We start from the raw sequence: 21,547 nt of genomic DNA on the forward strand, positions 1-21,547 counted from the left end.
GAAACCCAGCCGGCCGGCCCCGCCGGCCGTCATTAAAAGCCACTCTGAGCCACCAGAGAATAACCAGCACCCCTTCCGCCCTCCAGACGCCACTCGCCGCCCCCATCCATTTTCACAGCAGTCTCAGACTCGTCCCCAACCCCAGCCCGGAGACTTTCACTTTGTCCCATGCCTCCCGAGCACTCCTCCCCGCCCCGGTGGGGGCAGCTCCTGGCTCCGAGCCCCCACCTCGGGGCTCCCAGCCTGGTCCCTCGCGGCCGACCCCAGCAGCCACAGGTAAGCGCCCGGGGTCTCGGGCAGCAAGAGGCCGCCGCCTGTCACTGGGCTCCGGCTCCACAAAGCGCAGGGCGGAGGCGGCCGCGGGTGGCTCGGCGTGTGACCGCGGCGGGGCCGCGCGGCGCGGGGCCCGGGGGGCGCGGGGCTGGGGCCGCCGCCGACGGGGGAGGAGGCAAGAGCGCGGCGCGCAGAGCCCGGCGCGGCCGCGGGCGGCTGCAAAAGGCGGCCTGGATCGCCGCCGCCCTCCCGCCCGCCCGCCGGGGCCCCGCGCTCCGGCCCCGGCCCCGCCCCCGGCCCGACCCCCACTCCACGGCCGGAGCCTCCAGGGCAGCCAGCGCTGGAATCTGTGTCCTCCTTCCGACAGGAGAACATCAAGGTAGCAAAGCACAGAAACTTCCTCCCTACCGCAGCAAGCTTGGGGATAGGGCGCCTACGGGGCTGGGGCCCTTCCCAGGCTGCTGGGTCTCCAGCCCACGTTCCGGATGGACGAGGTCTGCAGCACCGCGGCCGCATGCCCTCTGCCCCCGCCCCACCTCAGCTGCGAAATGGGGGGCTGGCCCCGACGCCCCCGTGGTCCCTTCCGGCCCGCGATTGTGGGCAGCCGCTCCCTCCTGGCCCAGGCATTAGCCTGCACTTCCCCGGGCGCTGCTTCACAACTAAATCACCGCGGAAGCTTCCCAGCCAATAAATCACCTGCCCACCGGGCAGAGGGTCCCTCCCACTCCCTGTGTTTGAGACCCGCCAGGAGGATTCAGTGAAGGGCCAGACTTAGCCTTTAAGACCAGTCTGCAACCTCCTATTCCAATAGTGGAGGCTTTGCGTTTTTGATTTTCACCCTTGCTGAGATATGACTCATCATTGTCAATTTTCAATATAATTCATACAGTTCGAAGGGAAAATCTGTCAAGGCACAAGAAAGCAGCAAGCTCTCCTCTAGCGTGAGGAGGAGTGACCTTTGTTACTTGACAAAAGTATCGTTTATATGATCAACAGGCATCCTACGCTGCGTGCACACAGCATATCACCGGGAGAGACGGCGCGGGGCGGGAGAGACGGCGCGGGAGAGATGGCCCTGCCCTCAAGGAGCTGCAGTCTGCCCAGGAAGGCAGACAGGTAAACAAACCAGTCCTAGGGCCTGCAAGAAAAGCAGCAGAGGAACAAAGGGTGGTGGGTGGAGCTAGGAAGAGGAAGCAACTTACTCTGCTTGCTGATGTCTTAGAGGAAGTGACAAGGAAGAGCGTGAGCCTGCCAGGTGGGCTCCAGCAGGGCTTCCAGCAGAAGTCAGCCAGGAAAAGGCACAGAGAACATTCTGGGAACTGCAAGGAGGACAGGGTGTGCAGAATGGAGTGCCAGCAGATAAGACGAAAGAGGCAGGCAAGGATCGGGTTGCAGAGAGCCCTTCAGGCTGCATGGAAGAGTTACTAATTGTAGGCTGGCAGAGAGGCTGAAGCTGGAGCTTTCCATGAAAAGAGTGGATGAGGACTGTGCCAGTGGCAGTGTGGCCTAAGTGTAGATTAGGGACAGACCAGTTAAAGAGGCCGGTGACACAGTTCAGGTATGAGATGAGGACCTGAACTACTGGCACACTCCACACCTCAGCAGTCATCAGAATTCCTGCTTCTTAATCCATTCTTTAAGTATTCAGGTATTTACTGAGCACCTAGCTGGGGTCTAGGAAGATAATAAAGGTTGCCATGGACCTTTATTGAACTGTGATTCGTTTTTGCAGGTAAGATAAATATGTGTGAAGTCATTACAGAACATTCTGAGATGTTATCTGGCCAAGCATAAAGAAGTGAGGTACAGCTCATCAGTGCAGCAAGGGACCCAAGAAGGCTAGACTGCAGTAGTCTGTAGTAGTTCAGAATGCCTTCACCAAGGCAGTGACATCAGCCAGATCATGAGGGGTGGGCAGCTACTGCAGAGGTGGGAGGTGACTTGGTGACCGGGCCCTCCGTGAAGGTCAGAGGTGGAGAACGGGAGGTGGGTTATGGGAGACAGAGTCTATACAGACTTGGAGCGGGCAATCTGGAGTGAGCCAGGCTGTGGAACGCCAGGACCATGCAATCTAAACGTGGGCTTGATGCCAAGTGACATCTAGTAGGTCCAATAAAAGAGGCCTACATAATGAGGCAACATGTGAGAAAGGCAGACTCTGGAACATCAGGGTAATGTGGTAGAGCTGGACAAATTCAGATCCTGTTTCTTCCATTTATTGTGATGTAATCCTTTGAACATCATCCATTCAACCAATAGTTACTAAGTACCTACTATATGCCAGAAGCCTCATATGTATTAATTCGAAATCTTTACAATTATTATCCCCATTTTACAGACAAGGAAGCTGAGGCACAGACAGGTAACTAGATCAACTCCTCAGAGACAAAGCCAGAATTCAAACTAAGCCCCCTCAAATCCACGTACTTCACCGCCACACTCTGTAAAATGCAGGCAGGCGTCTACAGTGGTAACTATTTTCTGTTACCATTTTCTATGACTCTGTACTTTCCTCTTCTTGGGTCCAACATCAAATCATCAAGTCCTCAGTATTCTTCCTAAGAAGTGTCTTTCAACGCCCTCCTTTCCTGCCCATGCTAGTGGCAGTCCCAGGCCAGATCTTTCTCTCTCTTTCCTAATAACTAGCCTATTAACCATTTCCCCCAGCCAGCCATTTAAAAGTCTCTGCCAAGGAATTTTTCCAAACCATAGATTTCATCCTGAGTCCCACCTTATCTGGCCCTTAGCCCCTACCTAAGAACAGCATGATGGTCTCTGCAGGACAGTGTTTACACTCCTTAGCCCTGAATTCAAGGCCCTCCAGGATCCTGGCCCTGCTCACCTTTCCAGCCAGACGTCCAGTAATGCCAACTGGCCCACACTGGGACCTCTGTCTCAACTCCAGAATCTGGGTAAGGCATCTCCAGTTTCACCTCAAAATCTCTCCTGCTCCCAAATGAAACCAGATGTCCAGTTACTCTCTCATTTGTTTATTTGTATAAGGCCTGCTGACCCCAAAAGTCCATAAACTCTTAAAGAATTACATCTTACACCTAGTGCCTCCCTCCATATAGCACTAGGCAGTTGACGCTCACCATATTTTTTGTCTCCTTTAAAAATTATTTATTTATTTATTAACGATGAGGTCTCGCTATATTGCCCAGGCTGGTCTCGAACTCCTGGCCTCAAGCAATCCTCCCGCTTTGGCCTCCCAAAGTGTTGAGATTACAGGTGTGAGTCACCGCACCTGGACAAGTGAAACCAACAATGAGATGCTGAGGGCCTGGGCTAGGGTGGTCACAGTGGAAATGGACTGTTGAAAGACAGGTCCATTTTGAACTCTCCTAATAGAGCTGACCTCTTGACTCCATGACACCAAACTCTTCTGGTTTTGCTCATACCATTTGGCCTAATTCTCTACTCAACCTCTAAATGCTGGAGTCTCCCCAAAGCTTTGTCCTAGGGCTTTCTGCTATATACATTGTCTCCCCATATGATCTCCACTGTTCCTTTGGTTCTAAATATCTATCGAGATTCTCACTGGTATTTCTAAGACTAAATCTATGGTCCAGGTCCACTAGGAACACTCAACTTGAACGTCTCACAGGTATCTCAAACTAATTACTTCCAGAAATTGGAATTTGACATCTGGTGGTGAACACAGACCTACCACAGCTGTCAATGTATATCAATACAATGCTATCAAGAGCAAAGCACCCTTGGCCCCACTTTAAAAAAAAAAAAAAAAAAAAAAGGAAGTAAAAGCTTCATGTGGCCTGTACTGTTACTTCTCTATGGAAAGCCACAAGGCCTCAAAACCAGCAAAACATCTGCTTCTCAGAGACCAGCCTTTACCTTGTGGTTTACCAGAAATGTAGAGTAGCCTTGAAAATCGAAACAAAGACGACCACTCACAGTAGTCAATGATTGGAAGAGGTCACAGGTGAAAGAGGCTTCTGTTGTGATTATCTCCTTGCCCTCTACAAATTCACCTCTCTTCAAATGAAGACCTTGAAGTTTTTAAGACTTTAACAATTAACACTATTGACTTACAAATCAACAGGCCCTATAAGCCTCTAAATGCAAGTTCATGGACACAGTCTGTTTCTTAACAGTCTTGTAGTTGTTGAGCTGAAATTGGGCATTTCCAGTGCTGAAATGGAAGGCCTCATGAATTATTTCTGTGTCCATTAGTTTTTCTATCACTCCCAGTGTATAGATATTAGAATAGCAGGATGCCAAGGGTAAAGGAGGAAGGAAATGTAGAAGGCGAGTCACTGGCTTGGCCACTGCTGCCAGAACTGGGCAGCTCTGCTGTTTATGCTTGCTAGCTTATAGCCTGCCCACTCTCAGACGCACGAACTGAGGGTCTTGGGATGCTGGCACTTGTTTCTCCGGTGTGTTCATGCCTAACCAACCCAACTATGTGCTGCTCCTTGGGAACACAAAATAAGTCCTTTTCTGTTTCTGTATCCCCACAGCCAGGTGAGATCCAAATATAAATATATATTTATTTATGGCAAGGAGGTTGTTGCTTTGTGTTACAACTTACGTTTATGATTTTGTGCTCTAATTTTTAGATAAATTGCTATAGTTTTCCACTATTGAGCTGAAATTTCACATCACAATCAAAAGTTACCTACCTACAACTCCCCAGTAGAGAAAATTTAACTTCTGGCTTTAAAAAAGTTAAGTTACCTGAACCTAGCATTACTAGCCTTGGGTTTTAATAGAACCTGGAAAGCTCTATTTTGAATTTTGCTACAGTGGAAAGAACACAAGGTTCAAACTTGGAAGCCATGTGATCTAGTCTGCTCCTCTGTTCCAAAAAGGAAATTCTGACATGGCTGTTTAGACATAGCCACTTTAGAAACAGCTATATTGGAATAAAAATAACAATAACATAAAAATAAAAATAACCAGGTCAAAAATGCATTAAATTAATGTGTTCAAAAGTTCCTCGTGCTATTGCTTGAGCCCACCCCCTGTCAGAGTCCCCCAAGCCTTGTGCCTTTGCCTCACTGGTCTGCCTAGATACTGATCCTCACCTCTCCACCCTTGGGATGGCAGGTGGGCCTGGTGCAAGTAGCATCACCATTAACCTACTGATGAGTACAAACGGCATTTTTACACGCATCATGGTATGAAAAAGGTAGGGAAACACCACCCTAGAACAATAAAAATGGTGAACACTGAGCGCTATAATGTGCCAGCCACTGTCTTAAAGGCTCTAACGCACTGGCTCATTTAATCACCACAACAACTTACGAGGCAGAGGCTACTACTATTCCCATCTTATAGGTGGGAAAAGTAACCATATATCACTAAGTCCTTGAACCAGGCTGGGAGGGTCAAGGGAGACGAGTGTAAAAAATCGGGAAGCCTCAGAGCTGTGGTGGGCCTAGGAATGGAGCCGAGGGTGCAGACCAGGGATGTGTGATGTGGCTGCTGCCTGTGTTTGCATTCCAAGATATTGTTTCCCAAAAAATCTACGTGTGGATAGAGAACACTGGGCTGAGAGTAAACCCTTCAGACGGTAAGGTGTGCAAATTCCCCTTATCTACGTGTGAAACTCCCAGCACGTCTCCTTCTGGCGTCATCCCAGGTGCTGGACCTGACCCCTGTCTGCAGTAGCAAGAGAGCAGAAGACAGGGGCTGAGCTACAAAAATGGCTAAAAGATACCTCTGCATTAACCCCTGGCTGAGAGCTTTCAAAATTAACTCCCTCTGGTGAATTTTAACTAGTGTATCACAGTCAGAAACTCACCATGACTTCTGAAAAGCGACGTCTACTCAGTCCTCTTACATAACTGTTTGGAAAACACTGTAGGTATTAAAATGATTCCCACTGTGAAAATGGCTCCTTCTGTTTTACCCTGTTTACTGCACAAAATTTTATGTTAATAACTTACTGGTTCACAGGGGACAGAAAAGCAGGCAGATCTGCAAGTAAGCAAACTACAGTTCCCCGCAGAAGACACAGAGGCAGTGAGTAAGGGGAACAGACCCATGGCTCCACTGAAGACAGACACAGAGCAGCAGATGAAAAAGACACATCCTAAATGTTAAAGGTAAGGAGGGGTAGGGTAAAAAAAAAAAAGGGAACACGGATGCCAGGCAGAAGAAATAAAAAAGCCTTTCCAAACATTTGTATTACATGATGCTGGCTCTCACTGATAAACCACTGGATGAGAACTGTCCTTCATCCATATCATCCTGTTGGTTACAGATCCCACCACCCCGTATCTAAAACACATTTCCTTCTGGAGCTTTACTGTTGATGCTGCTTTGAGATGTATCATTTGGTTTTAGTTTTAAATATTTAACATTTTAATGAAAGGGTGACTGGAGTAAGGCACTACTTTTTCAATAAAGAGCAACATAACCAATTTGTCTGGGAGGAGACCTGCCAGCAAGCCATGAGGAGCATTTCCAAAATTTCCAGTATAGGCTGCTCCCAATTTCTGCCTCCACTTTAAAAACACTTTGCACTTACTAGTGTTATTCCAGGAGAGCCAGTTAATAGTTTAATGAAACTAGTTAGAGTTTAAAGGCAGCAAATGGGATAATTTAAAATAATCATCCCATTTTTATTGATGATTCTCAAATCTCTCTCCAGATCTGACATTTTACCCTAGCTCAGACTTGCACCTACACTTTCTATTCAGACTAATGTCCTCCGTAGTTTTAGGACATCACCATCCCAACTTGGGCACTGACAACCCATAGGCCATATCTTCCTCAAAGCGGCAACTCAGGAACCCAGAGAACTGACTGAAATAGTTCTCCAAGGCCTTCAGGTTTCTGTGCAGAGTGGAAGTGGTAGTGGTAGTGGCACAAGTATGCTAATTGCCACAATACACTCTCCAAGGTAAGTGTCACCGGGCCCATTCTACGGATAAAGAAACTAAAGGTTAGGTAAATGAAATATCCTGGCCCATCCCACACCTAATCATCATCAGGGCCAGGATTCAAGTCCAGTTCTAACAATAAAAGCCATGCCAATGGTAACAGAGTGAGTGTGAGCTGCTAAGTACTTCTGTGTATTAACTCATGCCACAAAAGTCCATACATGCCATAGGGTGACCCAGTGCTACACTGGGTAGGCCCCTCCAGGCATTCCTTTGTCTTCCAAATACCCACTGAGGTGCAGGCCTATTACCCTTACGTTACTACTGGCACAAGTAAAACTTCTTCCTGCATATACCTTAAGACAGGGGTCTTCAGTCCCCAGGGTACAAACCACTACCAGTCCATTGCCTGTTAGGAACTGGGCCACAGAGCAGGAAGTGAGCGGCAGGCAAGTGAGCAAAGCTTCATCTGTATTTACAGCTGCTCCCCATGGCTCAAATTACTGCCTGAGCTCTACCTCCTGTCAGATCAGCAGCGGCATGAGATTCTCATAGGAGCATGAATCCTACTGTGAACTGCACATGTGAGGGATCTGGGTTACATGCTCTTTTTGAGAATCTAATGTCTGATGATCTGTCACTGTCTCCCATCACCCTCAGATGGGACTGTCCAGTTGCAGGAAAACAAGCTCAGGGCTCCTACTGATTCTACGTTATAGGGAGTTGTATAATTATTTCATTACATATTACAATGTAATAATCATAGAAATAAAGTGTACAATAAACGTAACACGCTTGAATCATCCTGAAACCATCCTTCCCTCCAGTCCATGGAAAAACTGTCTTCCACAAAACTGGTCCCTGGTTCCAAAAAGGTTGGGGACCTCTGCTGGATACCACTGTAGTCTTATAAACATTGTTTAATTAACCTAAACATTTAAAATGTTTCCTTTCTTCAATAATAAATTAACCTTAGTTTACTGTAACTTTTTTTACTTTATATAGTTTAAAACGTCTCTATTAAACTCATGGGCCTAGCACCTCAAATCTCCCCAGCTTCTCTCTCACCAAGCCAGCCTGCCCTCTCTTAGCTACCTGTGGCCCTATTTCTGTCAGCTGCAGCAGAGTTCTCCAAGAAGAAATGCCTAGCTTGCTCTCTGTCCATTCCCACTCCTTCCATCAGTCACCATGCCCTCTAGATTCATTCTTCATGGAGTTTCCTGTTCAGCATGCTCCTCTGTTTTTGCAGGGGCTCTGCCAACTACAGGGCCACGTCATGCCAGTGACTGCACTGGTCTCCTCCCTGGCCTCAGTGTGTCTCCACACCCCTCCCCAGCAACATTCCAATTCTGGGCATTCTGTATATTAATGTGTCCTCTTATTTGAAGACCTGTGACAATTTCCTAGCACGTCCAAACTATCGGTCTGCTAGTTAACAGTCTCCACAATTGGGTTCCCAATCACCTACACCACCATGTAGTGAAGTCAGTTACTGCAGTACCCCATCCTGATTCCATTCTCTGGGTATTTACCAATGCCTTTCTCTCTTCCCAATCTAGAATGTCCCTTCTTCACTTCTGCGTATTCAAACACATCAATTCAACTAACATTCATTGAGCACTTATTCTAGTGAACACACTGTGCAAAGAGCACAGCGCGAGGCACTGTGCGAAGCGTGTTCCAGTTTCAACTCTATCCCTACGGAGTCCGCTCTGCTCTCTCTCCCTTCTCTGAAAAACAATTCCTGTTTACAACTAGAATTAATAACCACTTCTGTCATTAAAAGGTCTGTAGATCTTCCACCAAATTGTGGATTCCTTTCCAGCAAGAGTTGAGTATTTCATGTCTTTTGTAATCTTCAGAGTGCCTAGCAAACTGTAACCAAGCAATATGATAACTGTTGGGCATGGGTATTGTTTTTGGTCCTAGAGTTTTCCCTAAAACACAATACATGTTTGGTAGATGGAAACAAAATTTCTAATCAACGTTAGATTTATGTTTCTTTTTATCCAAGAAGAATGGAGATGTAAATAAGATTTCAAAATAGGATTAATTACTTGGACTTTCAGTGCAGAAAACACTGTTTTATATCTACCAATCTTAGAGGAATAAAGGGTGTGATACTTGTTAAGGTACTTCTTAAGATACTTTAAAGGAAAGTCTACATATACCTATACACAAACTTAAACTCTTGAAATAAAAGCACATGTCAGAGATTATATGCTGTATGCTGGATATCCATGAGGAAAATTTTCCCACAAAAAACCTGGCATGGTTCTGCCACTAAATAACTACATCCCCTGTACTGGTAACTAGCCCTGTCTCAGGACTGCTGTGTTCCTGGGTACAAGATGGGTGTCCAGGCCTCTACCATCTTCAAAGTCTCAACTTCTATGTGCCTGGTTCTCTTAACAATGGAACAGTAGTAAAGCAGGGTAGCCTCTTGGTCCTACATAGAGACAAGAGGAGGACTGAACTATTTCCAAGAAGACATCCTGTTTTGCATGATATGTTTTGTCAACTGTCTTAAATACCTTTAATATTTAATAACACCACTTCCACTTGGTTCTCCCTCTCTGGACATGTATCTTTGAAATAAATCCTAGTTTCAGCACACACAAAAAAGACCTGTTTCCCAGGCTAGTCCAGAAGATTCTATGGTAATTACAACAGGATCCCAAATCCAAGACCCCTGAGTAACAGTCCATTTCTAAAAGAAGTCCTCTCTAGGGTCAAATATGGCAGCTGTTTAGCTGACACAGAGGAGTAATACCAAAGAGTTCTCTTTTCTGTTTCCTTTCTTTTCCTCTTTTTCCTAACCTTCCAAAGGCCAAAGAGAATGAGAAGGAGCACTTGGGAAGGTAGATCTAATATAATCCTGCCTGGCTGTTCTGCTCATCTCAGTCCATGAGTATCATGATAATGGGCAGCTCCTGGTTCAAATCGTTATTTTATTTCATCACCCCACCACTAGCAGCCTCCAGTTAAGATTAGCTATAGAAACATAACACAAAGGGTGACTGAAGTGCCAGGTCTTTCAGTGTGTGAGGCCAGCAAGAGTCCAACAGCCCCTAAATGTCCCAGCTGACTCTTCTGATGATGTGCCCAGAAATGTCTACAAAAGCTGAGCAGCTGTCAACTCAACACTTCCTGCCACACCTGCGCTATCACTGGAATCAGAGAATGATAAAGCTAGAAGGAATCATTAGAGAACTATGCTGGTTGAAGCCCTCATATTACAGATGACAGCCATAAATCATTTAACTGAAATTAAACCAACAAATCAAACCACACATACCCACAAAATCTTTACATTTGTGACAAACTATATTTTCTAGAGGTGGCCACTCCAATACAGATTCCATCCCATATGCTCTTGCAATGTGATAATGACACTCCTTCATTTTCAGGTGGGTCTCTCTGTTCTCCTGAGCCTGGGTAGACCTTTGTAACTGCCTTGACCAACAGAATGTGACAGAATGATACCAGGTGACTTCTAAGTCCACGTCATACAAAGCAACGCAGCTTCTGCTGGGCTCTCCTTCTCTGGACATGTATCTTTGAAGCCCTGAGTCCGGCTTGCCTTAGCCCACCAGGGATGGAGAAATGCTACAGAAGCCCTAGCTATTCTAGTCCCCAGCCATCTGAGTCTTCCTAGCCCAGACTCGTAAGTGAAGAAGCCTTCAAGATGATTCAAATACCACCTGTCACTTGACTACAACCTCAGAAAGCCCAAGTCAGAGCGGCACAGTGGAGCCATTCCTAAATTCTTGTCCCACAGAAACTGTGAAAGATAATAAATGATCATCATTGTTTTAAGTTGGGCTAATTTTTATTATCGGGGTAATGTGTAACATAGTGATAGGAAACTAATACAAGATTCATCGCTAAAACCACTAAAAACTTTAACCTCTTAATCACTATTAATTTAAGCAAACAAATAAGCAATCTTCCAATTATGCTTCCCCAATTTGCATGCCTGTCACTATCCATAACCTTACTCTGCTTCATTTTAAGGCCTGGCTCTTACCATCACCATATGTGATATGATTAGATGACATGACAGAGGCTACGTTACTGAGTATATGAGGAAAGGGTCTTTGTTTTGTTCACTATTATATCCCCAGCACCTAGAACAGCACTTGATAACACAAAGCAGGTGCTTGATAACCAGTAGCTCAGTACAAGAATGTATCTGGAGGTGACTGGGCTTAGTCTTCCTCCAAGGCTATTTGACCTGTCATCATCTGTTCTCCAGTTTGACTCAACATCTCTTGATTCATTGCACTGTTAAGTTTCTAACATCTAACTACTACTGACAAAACCATTAGATGTTCTTAGTTCAAACCTACTAGAGGAACTACGCCATCCCCTCCGTGATGCCAGCTCAGCATCCAGAGTAAAGCCAGTGATTTCCTTTGTCAACACACCTGTATGCCAAAACCCTTCCCAGGAGGTCTCAAATACCAAATAAAAGTTACTCCATTTTTCATTCAAAGACCATGTGCCCAATGGGAAAATGATCTCATGCTAGTGGTTTAAATAGCAACTGCACCCACTAACACAGCCCATTGAGCTATCCTATAGATACATCTCTGTCAACGCCCCTCTGGGTCTAGATAATTACATTGAGTACACTGAAGTCCTTTCATTATTGCAGGCCCAACAGAAAGTATTGCCACTGGGCGAATATCAGACAGCATGCATCAATGCACTTTCAAGTCAAATGAGAACTGGCTAGTTAAGCAGCAGCATTAACAGATGTAGAGATCGCACCAGCCAAATGCCTCTTGCCAATTATGTCCACACAGCTACGCCCAAATTAAAAATAACCCAACACGGCCGGGTGCATCGGCTCATGCCTGTAATCCCAGCACTTTGGGAGGCTGAGGCAGGCAGATCACAAGGTCAGGAGTTTGAGACCAGCCTGGCCAACATGGTGAAACCCCATCTCTACTAAAAATACAAAAATTAGCCGGGCAGGGTGGCGTGTGCCTGTGGTCTCAGCTCCTTGGGAGGCTGAGGCAGGAGAATCACTTGAACCAGGGAGGCGGAGGTTGCAGTGAGCCGAGATTGTGCCACTGCACTCCAACCTGGGCAACACAACGAAACTCAATTTCAAATAAATAAATAAATAAATAAATAAATAAATAAATAAATAAAATAACCCAACACTCATGACAGAACCCAAATGGGCATGGGAGGCTCTTTCCCTCCCTACAATATCACCCTACAGTCTCTACATAAATGCCCCTGTAAAGTGGCTCCTAAGTAGGTCATTAAAATGTTCACCTTTCCTTGGCAAAGTAGATCTCAACACAGGAGGAAAGAGAAATAAGCTAAAAAAAGAAATGTGGATTGTCCAGAAGTTACAAGGGAACAAAAAAGTGGAAATCCTTAGCGAGAAAACCTTTTGCAAAAACTGTAATTAAAGGAATCTAGACCAGTGGTTGCCCGATAGAAATATAAGCCAAAAATGTAAGTTTTACTTTTCCAGTAACCATATTTAAAAAAAAAAAACAGGTAAAGTTAATTGAAATTTTTTTTTAACTCAATAGATCAAAAATATTATCATTTCAACATGTAATCAATATAAAAGTTAGTAATGAAATATTTTACATTCTTTTTCTTCCTGCTCAGTTTTTGAAATCAGTGTGTATTTTACACTGACTGCACATCTATACTTGGGCCAGCACATTTCAGATGCTCAACAGCCACAAGACACCAGTGGTTACCATATTGGAAAGCACAGGTCTAGAATAATCCTAACTTCTTTTTTTGTAAAATACTAAATCATCCAAAGCGCTCCAAGTTTTCTATTAGGGAGGCAAAATAACTATACTGTTAGAATCATGGGCAATGATATCATAAATTCCTAAAATAAAATCACATAGGGCTGTTATTTCAAATTATGTAAAACTTGTCTTCCAGAAGAACTCGACCAAATGCCAAAGTTCTTAACATCTGCCCCACTTCCCAAACAAGGGAAACTGAAGACCCCGACGAGCACCAGGGCCTTCTGTCGCTCCTGACAGAGAAGGGGCTCCTGGATTTTGTTTCCCCTTCATGACAATACAACATGGGACTGGGTTCCTAATTTGACTCTGTTCATTTAAAGAATGATCTCAAAGAAGAAAGGAAAATCAATTACCCCTTTAGGAAATGTAGTCTAGGGGTGGGGGTGGAGGGAGCATTTCAATGACAAAAGCCAAACCTCAGTCATAATGCAGATCCCTAACAGGTGGTCATTATTTTTTTTCTTTTCTTTTTTTTTTTTTTTTTCCTTTTTTGAGACGGAGTCTCGCTCTGTCGCCCCGGCTGGAGTGCAGTGGCGCGATCTTGGCTCACTGTAAGCTCCACCTTCCTGGTTCACGCCATTCTCCCGCCTCAGCCTCCTAAGCAGCTGGGACTACAGGCGCCTGCCACCATGCCCGGCTAATTTTTTTGTATTTTTAGTAGACATGGGGTTTCACCGTATTAGCCAGGATGGTCTCAATCTCCTGACCTCGTGATCCGCCCGCCTTGGCCTCCCAAAGTGCTGGGATTACAGGTGTGAGCCACTGCGCCTGGCTGTTTTATTTTCTGTTACAGGTACTTTGGTCTCCCACCTACCCCATGCAGGATGGCTATCCCCATGCAGGGCGGCTGTGACTTTCAAGAGAGTCCCCCAAGGGAGGGTCCCAAGATCAGGGGCTGATAATGGGCCCCACCACAAGGCTATGCTGCTGGCTTTTGTTTGGAACAACAGCGCTCCCATGATACCTCGCTCTTGCTGAAAATATTGGTAATACGGAAGCATGAACACAGCTGTGTGTAAATTACACACACAAACAGATTAGATCTGTATATTTATAAGGAATACAAACATACTAATAGCTCATTTACATACACAGCTGGATACACTGGGCTGCATGCAGAGGGGTTTGAGTTCCAAAATATTTCTCTAAAATTTTACAAAAAGAAATGCTCAGGTTACTGCTAAGCCAGGCTGCTCCCCCTACCCTCATATAGTATGTCCCCAGAAAGAGAGTCCTTTTCATCCTCATTTGTGATATCTGAGATGCTATGAAGGAGAAATCTCAACAAGAGCTGTTGGATTTCACTTTTATGATTATTTATTATTATTTTTAGAGACAGGGTCTTGCTCTGCCACCTAGGTTGCAGTGGTATGATCACAGCTCACTGTAACATGGAGCTTCTGGGCTCAAATGATCCTCCTGGCTCAGCCTCCCAAGTAGTTCAGACTACAGGTATGTGTCAGTCACCATGCCCAGCTAATTTTAAAATATTTTTTTGTAGAGACAGGGTTCTCACTATGTTGCCCAGGCTTGGTCTTGAACTCTTGATTTCAAGCAATCCTGCTCCCTCAGCCTCCCAAAGAGTTGGGATTATGGGCATGAGCCACTGCGCCCAGCCAGACCTCACTCGTATAGGAAAAAAATTATAGGATAGTTTTCAGTTAAAAGGATGCATACATATATGAAGAGAGAGACCTACTAAAACATCTGTTACAACAGCATATAGTAAGGCAGAATCTTTGCATTTTCAAAATGTTTTCATAAACTTTATTTTTTAGAGCAATTTTAGGTTCACAGCAAAATGGAGCACAAGGTATAGGGATTTCCCATATAGATGGGTCTTTGAATTTTTTAGCTAATTTTGAAAACTTGTGAGAAGAGCAATCAGCATTTTGTGCTCACTATATTAAACCTGGGAGAGCTGGGCTCTGATTCTACGTCTGATTCTACCAAGGCCTCAGTTTACCTCTGATGGTATCACAAGTACTCAAATTTAGCATTTAAAAATACTAACTTTTAAAATGTTGAGTGTTCCAGTAAAATAGTTAAAGAAAAAAAAAGGTAATAATCCAACTAAGAAAAAAATATTAACTTATACATATCTGGATAATAACAGACTCATTACAGGCCCTAATTTTATTATTTAAAATGTTTACAACAAAGCTCTCTAACTGATATTCTCCCTCTCTCTCTTTTTGCCTTGATATGGTTTCTATAAACTCCTGGTTTAAAAAAGAAAAAGGGTCCATTTCTGAGGCTTGGGTTTACTGTACTTAGAGTTCCACCAATAAATCATCTCCCAATCTGGGCTGGAGAAGCACTGGCCACGGTTTGATTGCTCCAGCCCCAGGTTGCCAGGCAACCCACACAAGGGGGAAGTCTGAGAACCGCTGACAGATAGCCAAGTGGCTGAAACAACAGACTTCTCTCTGTCAAAAATGTGTTTGAGAGAGCCACTTGCCCACCTCTGCTCTCTGCTAAACACTACATGATTGTAAAATCAAAATCAAAAGGCCACTGTAATAAAAACACACTTCCTGTTCAATTACTAATTGTTCTAAAGCTGTGGGGAGGCCCAGATCCTACAGTGTATGGCAACAGAAATGTGATACTGTAAATGAGATAAAGCCGGCAGCATGCAAGAAACCTGATCTAAATGCATCTCTGCAGCTTTCAAGTCAGGGGAGCTGGTGCGTGGAGGAATCAACTGCCTAAGAAAGCACCAGGAAGAAAATAATGAATGTCAAGATGTTAAAGAAACAAAGCAAACAATAACTATGAAGCTAGAGGTCAAGACTACTTAGTAATAAAACCAAGAACATTCTCCATTGTTTTGAAACACAATCTGGAGGCAATGGAAGTTTTCTCCCTCAGAGATGGAAAGGAGGAGCAAGGAAGGTCGATGACCCTTGGGAACCACACCCCTTGGCAGTTCCAGGTGGATTCCCTGATACCTGACTGTAAACGGGATTACAGGAAATAGCAGCATCCTTAGGATAATGCGGGACAATAACAGGTCTGAGAGTCTAATGCAACATTTAAAATACCTATGGTGCGAGCTGGGCACAGTGGTTCACGCCTGTAATCACAGCACTTTGGGAGATCGAGGTGGGTGGATCACCTGAGGTCAAGAGTTTGAGACCAGCCTGGCCAAAACAGTGAAACTCCAACTCTACTAAAAATACAAAAAATTAGCTGGGTGTGGTGGCAAAAGCCTGTAATCCCAGCTATTGGGGAGGCTGAGGCAGGAGAATTGCTTCAATCTGGGAGGCAGAGGTTGCAGTAAGCTGAGATCGTGCCATTGCACTCCAGCCTGGGCAACAAGAGCGAAACTCTGTCTCAAACAAACAAACAAACAAACAAAAAATACCCATGGTGCATGTACCAAGCCAGTAATACTCTGCCCAACACCAATACCATCCAGCATCCTTCCATGAAACCACTGTATTGAAACTGTCATCTTGGACTTTGGAAACTATCTGTGGTATGTGGAAGGGGCCAGCACTGAGTGCACAGTTCTCTATCTCTTTTGTGCCATGGACCCTTTGGCAGTCTGGTAAAGCCTAACTCCTTCTAAAAATGGTTTATGGCCAGGCACGGTGGCTCACGCCTGTAATCCTAGCACTTTGGGAGGCCGAGGCAGGCGGACAGGAGGTCAGGAGATCGAGACCATCCTGGTCAATACGGTGAAACTCTGTCTCTACTAAAAATACAAAAAATTATCTGGGCGCGGTGGCGCATGCCTGTAATCCCAGCTACTCAGGAGGCTGAGGCAAGAGAACCGCTTGAACCAGGGAGTCGGAGGTTGCAGTAAGCCGAGATTACGCCACTGAACTCCAGCCTGGCAACAGAGTGAGACTCTATCTTATTTAAAAAAAAAAAAAAAAGGCTGGGCACAGTGGCTCACGTCTGTAATCCCAGCACTTTGGGAGGTTGAGGCCAGCGGATCACCTGACGTCAAGAGTCAAGAGTTTGAGACCAGTCTGGCCAACATGGTGAAACCTCGTCTCTACTAAAAATACAAAAAAAAAAAAATTAGCTGGGCGTGGTGGTGCACGCCTGTAGTCCCAGCTACTCAGGGAGGCTGAGGCAGGAGAATCGCTTGAACCCAGGAGGCGGAGGTTGCAGTGAGCCAAGACTGTGCCACTGCACTCCAGCCTGGGTGACAGAGGGAGACTCCATCTCAAAAAAAAAAAAAAAAAAAAAAAGAAAGTATGCCAGAGTAATGTAAGTACTCTATGAACACATTCAATAACAAGAGCTAGCAGAGGGTTTTCTTCAGTTCTGGGAGGTTTTTTTGTTTTTGGGGGTGAGGGGGCTGTTTTGCTTTATCATGTGACCTCAGATGATAAACCCTTGGAGGGCAAGGATAGCAAGTTTCTCATCATTCAATCTCCAACGCAATGTGCAGCCCGGTTTCCTGCCCTAAGCTTCCAAACTAGCCCTCTCTACACCACTAGCCCAGCTCCTATAGGGGCCTGGGTTTCCTTGACTCTCCCAGTGCCCAGAATTGGGTCTGGCACATAAGAGGTATAAGACCATATTCCGCAAAATGGTATGTATGGACACAAAAGACATTTTTTTCCTATGTTCTCTTTCCGACAATCCATCAGCCTGAGAAGGCACAAGCTCCTGTGAGGGGATGCAGCCTCTCTTCTTCTACCCCCACCACTGCCCCCCTCTCACTTCACAAAGGCAGCCTCCTCTCCCCTGCTCCCATCTGGAAGGCTACCGGGCAGCACTGCCCCAGGGGCACTGAACAAGGGGACAATTTAAAACACTGACACTGGTGCTGACACAGTGCCTAGCTCTGAGGTCAGGATGAGAAAGACTCCACAAGTCAGATACTTTCTGATTCTCTGCTTTCAACAAAACACAAGGAGGTCCTAGTGGAAGTGTCATCTGATAGATTACAGAAAATCAGTCTGATGACAAATTATACTTTTGGCATTACTATGGAAAGAATTCAAATAACTGAGTGACACTATAACAAAACCATCATTCCCATCTACTTACTCATGTAGACAAGGTTTCTGGGCACTTATGTGTTTAAAAAAAACCCATACAATGTATTTCCAATAAATGTTAAGCAAAAATTAACATTATATCAACATTTACAATATTTCGTTTTCATCAACTGTGCTCTAATAATCATAATTTGAAAAAAAATTTCTTCTATACTTAGCTTTATTATTAAAGGAAATAACCATACACCCAATTTCAATACACACACTTTTTGTTGCAGGAAGTACTAAAGGTGAATCTGACACTAGACTTTCAAGCATAAAATGTATCACCTTAGTATAAAGTCCCTGGGGAAGTAGAATGGAAATAAAAATTAAAGGGGGAAAAGAATAAGATGCAACATTGGACTGGTTTTAACTCAAATGTGGGAACAAAGAAATGACTTAAAGTTGGAATTTATACTTAAAAGGGAAGCAGAGCAAAGAAGTTTGGAACATTTGCACCCTGGCAATGTGGCAAAGAAAGAAAAGCTTTTGGTCGGGCGTGGTGGCTCACACCTTTGGGAGTTCGAGGCGGGTGGATCACGAGGTCAGGAGTTCGAAACCAGCCTGGCCAACATGATGAAACCCCATCTCTACCACAGATACAAAAAATGAGCCAGGCATGGTGGCACTTGCCTGTAATTCCAGCTACCCGGGAGGCTGAGGCAGGAGAATCACTTGAACCCAGGAGGCAGAGGTTGCAGTGAGCCGAGATTGCACCACTGCACTCCAGCCTGAGCAATAGGAGAGACTCCATTTCAAAAAAAAAAAAAAAAAAAAAAAAAAGCTTTCTCAGGAGAGAAGGCTGTAAAGCAATCACTTGCTAGAGATATTTGCGTAACTAAAAGGGAGCCAAGGGCTGATATCCAAGACAAAGAGGGAAAGGCTTTGAGGGCATTTCAAAGACCTTCCCAGCAGCCCCTCCCATCATAGGATCAGAAACCTAAGAGGAAAGAATGGTTTCCAGGGCCAGGCTTGGGGTTTGCTGCCCTCTGCAGCCTCGGGACATTGCTTCCCACAGGCCCCTCTGGCTACATCCTTGGCTCAAAGGGCCTCTGATATAGCTCAGGCTACTGCTTCAGAGGGTGCAAGCCAGAGGTCTGTGGCAGCTTCCAGGTGGTGTTAAGTCTGCAGGTGTACAGAATGCGGAGCAATGGAGGCTTGGCAGCCTCTGCCAAGATTTCAGAGGATGTATCAGATGCCCAGTCCAGAGGCCTGCTGCAGGGATGGAGCCCTCACACAGATATTCTACTAGGGCAGTGTGGATGGGAAATGTGGGGTTGGAGGGCCCACACAGAGTCCCCACTGGGGCACTGCCTAGTGGAGCTGTGGGAAGGGGCCATTGTCTTCCAGACCCAGGAATGGTAGATCCATCAGCAGCTTGCACTGTATGCCTGGAAAAGCTGCAGGCACTCAAAGCCACAGAGGTGGAACTGCCCAAGGCCTTGGGAGGCCCCCCACCCATCACTGCCCCCAGGATGTACCAAATGGAGTCAAGGGCTATTTTGGAGCTTGAAGATTTAATGATTGCCCTGCTGGGTTTAAGACTTGCATTGGGCTCAATGCGCCCCTTTCTTTTGACTGATTCCTACCTTTTGGAATGGGAATGTTTATCCAATGCCTATACCCGCATTGTATCTTAGAAGTAAATAACTTGTTTTTGATTCTACAGGCTCACAGGTGGAAGGGACTTGCCTTGTCCCAGATGAGACTTAGGACTTTTGAGTTTATATTGGAATGAGGTAAGACTTTAGGGGACTATTGATAAGGGATAATTGTATTTTGTAATGTGAGAAGGACATGAGGTTTGCAGGAAGCCAGGAATGGAATGATATAGTTGGAGTATTTGTCCCCTCCCAAATCTGATGTTGAAATGTAATCCCCAATGTTGGAGATGGGACCTGGTGGAAGGTGACTGGATCACGCGGGTGGATCTCTCATGAATGGTTTAAGCACCATCCTCTGGATGCTGTCCTTGCAATAGTGAGTGAGTTCTTGCAAGACCCGTTTGCTTAGAAGTGTGTGGCAGCCCCATCCCCTTGCTCCTTCTTCCACCATGTGATGTGGTGTTCCGCTTCAGCGTCCGCCTTAAGTAAAAGCTCCCTGAGGCCTCCCTAGGAACTGCGCAGATGTTGGTGTCATGCTTATACAGCCTATAGGACTGTGAGCCAATTAAACGTGTTTTCTTTATTTAAAAAAAAAGATGATAAGGGGCATAAATCACTATGGTATTTAAAATTCACTTTTAATATTTAAAAGAGTGATGGGGCAATTTTATTTTTAAATGTCAATGTTTGTAATGTTAGAAGTTACATCCTTATGATTTAAAAAAAAAAAAAAAAAAAAAAAGGCCAGGTGTGGTGGCTCACGCCTGTAATCCCAGCACTTTGGGAGGCTGAGGCAGGCAGATCACAAGGTCAGGAGATCGAGACATCCTGGCTAACATGATGAAACCCTATCTCTACTAAAAATACAAAACAATTAGCCAAGTGTGGTGGCGGGCGCCCATAGTCCCAGCTAGTTGGGAGGCTGAGGCAGGAGAATGGTGTGAACCCAGGATGTGGAGCTTGCGGTGAGATGGAGCCACTGTACTTAAAAAAACAAAACAAAACAAAACAAAAAAGGTCAATTTAAATTTGGGAGTGGGTATGTGCTTTTAGGCAAAGTTCTTTTAGGGGTTTCATAGGGATAAAACATTTTTTTAAGCTTTGTATCTACCTAAAGACCCATAAATTATTTGGGGTACCAAGCATGCTTCCACATCTCAGCTATATTTAGTCTGGTTTCACCTAACAGAACCAAACTAGGGTCACTGAAAACACTTTCTTGAACCAAGACAGGCTGCACCATGGAAGATCTTGCAGTATGTAACTGCTGTTCCACCAAGGTACAGACTTTTATTTGAATTCCAAAGCTGACTATGGCTCTATTCAAGGACAGTAAAAAGCACAAATTCCTCAGTGTGCCAATTAAAGTGCTTGGCACCTTGCATTCTGTCACTTCAGCCTGGACTCTCGCATACCCACACCACACCCAAGCATCTGGACTCTTTTTTCCTTATTTTTCAGCCATCATCTATCTACACATGCAGATGGGCCAGCCCCAATGCTCAGTGGTTGAAGAAACTAATCTTCATGAGCAGGAAATTACCGAGGTGATCTTGGTTCTGAACCAACTGCACAAGAGAGACAGAATCGTCTTCCATCATCAACCACCTGGGGTGGGAGCCTCACTTTTTTTTTTAATACTTTAAGTTCTGGGATACATGGGCAGACGTGCAGGTTTGTTACATATGTTTACACGTACCATGGTGGTTTGCTGCACCCATCAACCCATCATCTACATTAGGTATTTCTCCTAATGCTCTCCCTCCCCAAGACTCCCATCCCCCAACAGGCCCTGGGTGTGTGATGTTCCCCTCCCTGTGTCCGTGTGTTCTCATTGTTCAACTCCCACTTATGAGTGAGAACATGTGGTGTCTGGTTTTCTGTCCTTGTGTTAGTTTTCATAGTGTTGATGGTCTTTACAATTTGGCGTGTTTTTGCAGGGGCAGGCACCAGTTGTTCCTTTCCATCTTTAGTGCTTACTTCAGGAGCTCCTGTAGGGCAGACCTGGTGGT

The 21,547-nt window shown here is 45.2% G+C and overlaps 2 protein-coding genes across 16 annotated transcripts in view; one reads left to right on the forward strand and one right to left on the reverse strand.

The window, feature by feature from the left end:
* The window catches only part of RERE (arginine-glutamic acid dipeptide repeats), a 465,254-nt gene that overhangs the window by 69,754 nt on the left and 373,953 nt on the right, over positions 1-21,547 (reverse strand). The window contains exon 1 of one of the 13 annotated variants that reach the window (XM_017956889.3): positions 1,476-3,106. The exons of 9 other annotated variants lie outside the window; for them this stretch is intronic. Coding sequence is in view for 1 of the 4 variants with exons in the window: in XM_017956884.3 (XP_017812373.1) it covers positions 682-789 (108 nt within the window). In the remaining 3 variants the exon portion in view is untranslated. Of the gene's footprint in view, positions 1-228; positions 495-681; positions 1,271-1,475; positions 3,107-21,547 lie in introns of those variants that run through there. 3 more of the 13 variants (XM_017956899.3, XM_017956884.3, XM_017956885.3) reach the window with 3 other exon arrangements.
* Positions 59-21,243, forward strand: LOC116274123 (serine/arginine repetitive matrix protein 3-like). 3 transcript variants are annotated; one of them, XR_004182622.1, is made up of 7 exons: positions 59-652; positions 1,270-1,389; positions 2,612-2,635; positions 3,055-3,185; positions 6,196-6,344; positions 19,601-19,670; positions 20,997-21,243. XR_004182622.1 is itself a non-coding variant. In XM_031664191.1 (6 exons), the coding sequence occupies exons 1-5, from the start codon at positions 169-171 to the stop codon at positions 6,340-6,342; spliced, it is 906 nt and encodes a 301-aa protein (XP_031520051.1). In that variant the 5' UTR covers positions 59-168; the 3' UTR covers positions 6,343-6,344; positions 19,601-19,775. The 3 variants fall into 3 exon arrangements, 2 of the variants coding, with proteins under 2 accessions (XP_031520051.1, XP_031520049.1); XM_031664191.1 differs by lacking the exon at positions 20,997-21,243 and having other exon boundaries at positions 19,601-19,775; XM_031664189.1 differs by lacking the exons at positions 19,601-19,670; positions 20,997-21,243 and adding an exon at positions 10,535-10,943.

This window comes from Papio anubis, chromosome 1 (genome assembly GCF_008728515.1).
Source record: "Papio anubis isolate 15944 chromosome 1, Panubis1.0, whole genome shotgun sequence".
Lineage (NCBI taxonomy): Eukaryota > Metazoa > Chordata > Mammalia > Primates > Cercopithecidae > Papio > Papio anubis.

What these genes read in the sequence shown, in the direction of transcription:
- LOC116274123 (XM_031664191.1), top strand. Translation starts at nt 169, where the DNA reads ATGCCTCCCGAGCACTCCTCCCCGCCCCGGTGGGGGCAGCTCCTGGCT. An exon ending in TCCGACAGGAGAACATCAAG is followed by an intron (nt 653 to 1,269) that starts GTAGCAAAGCAC and finishes TATGATCAACAG; the next exon opens with GCATCCTACGCTGCGTGCAC. An exon ending in GGAAGCTGAGGCACAGACAG is followed by an intron (nt 2,636 to 3,054) that starts GTAACTAGATCA and finishes TGGTCTCTGCAG; the next exon opens with GACAGTGTTTACACTCCTTA.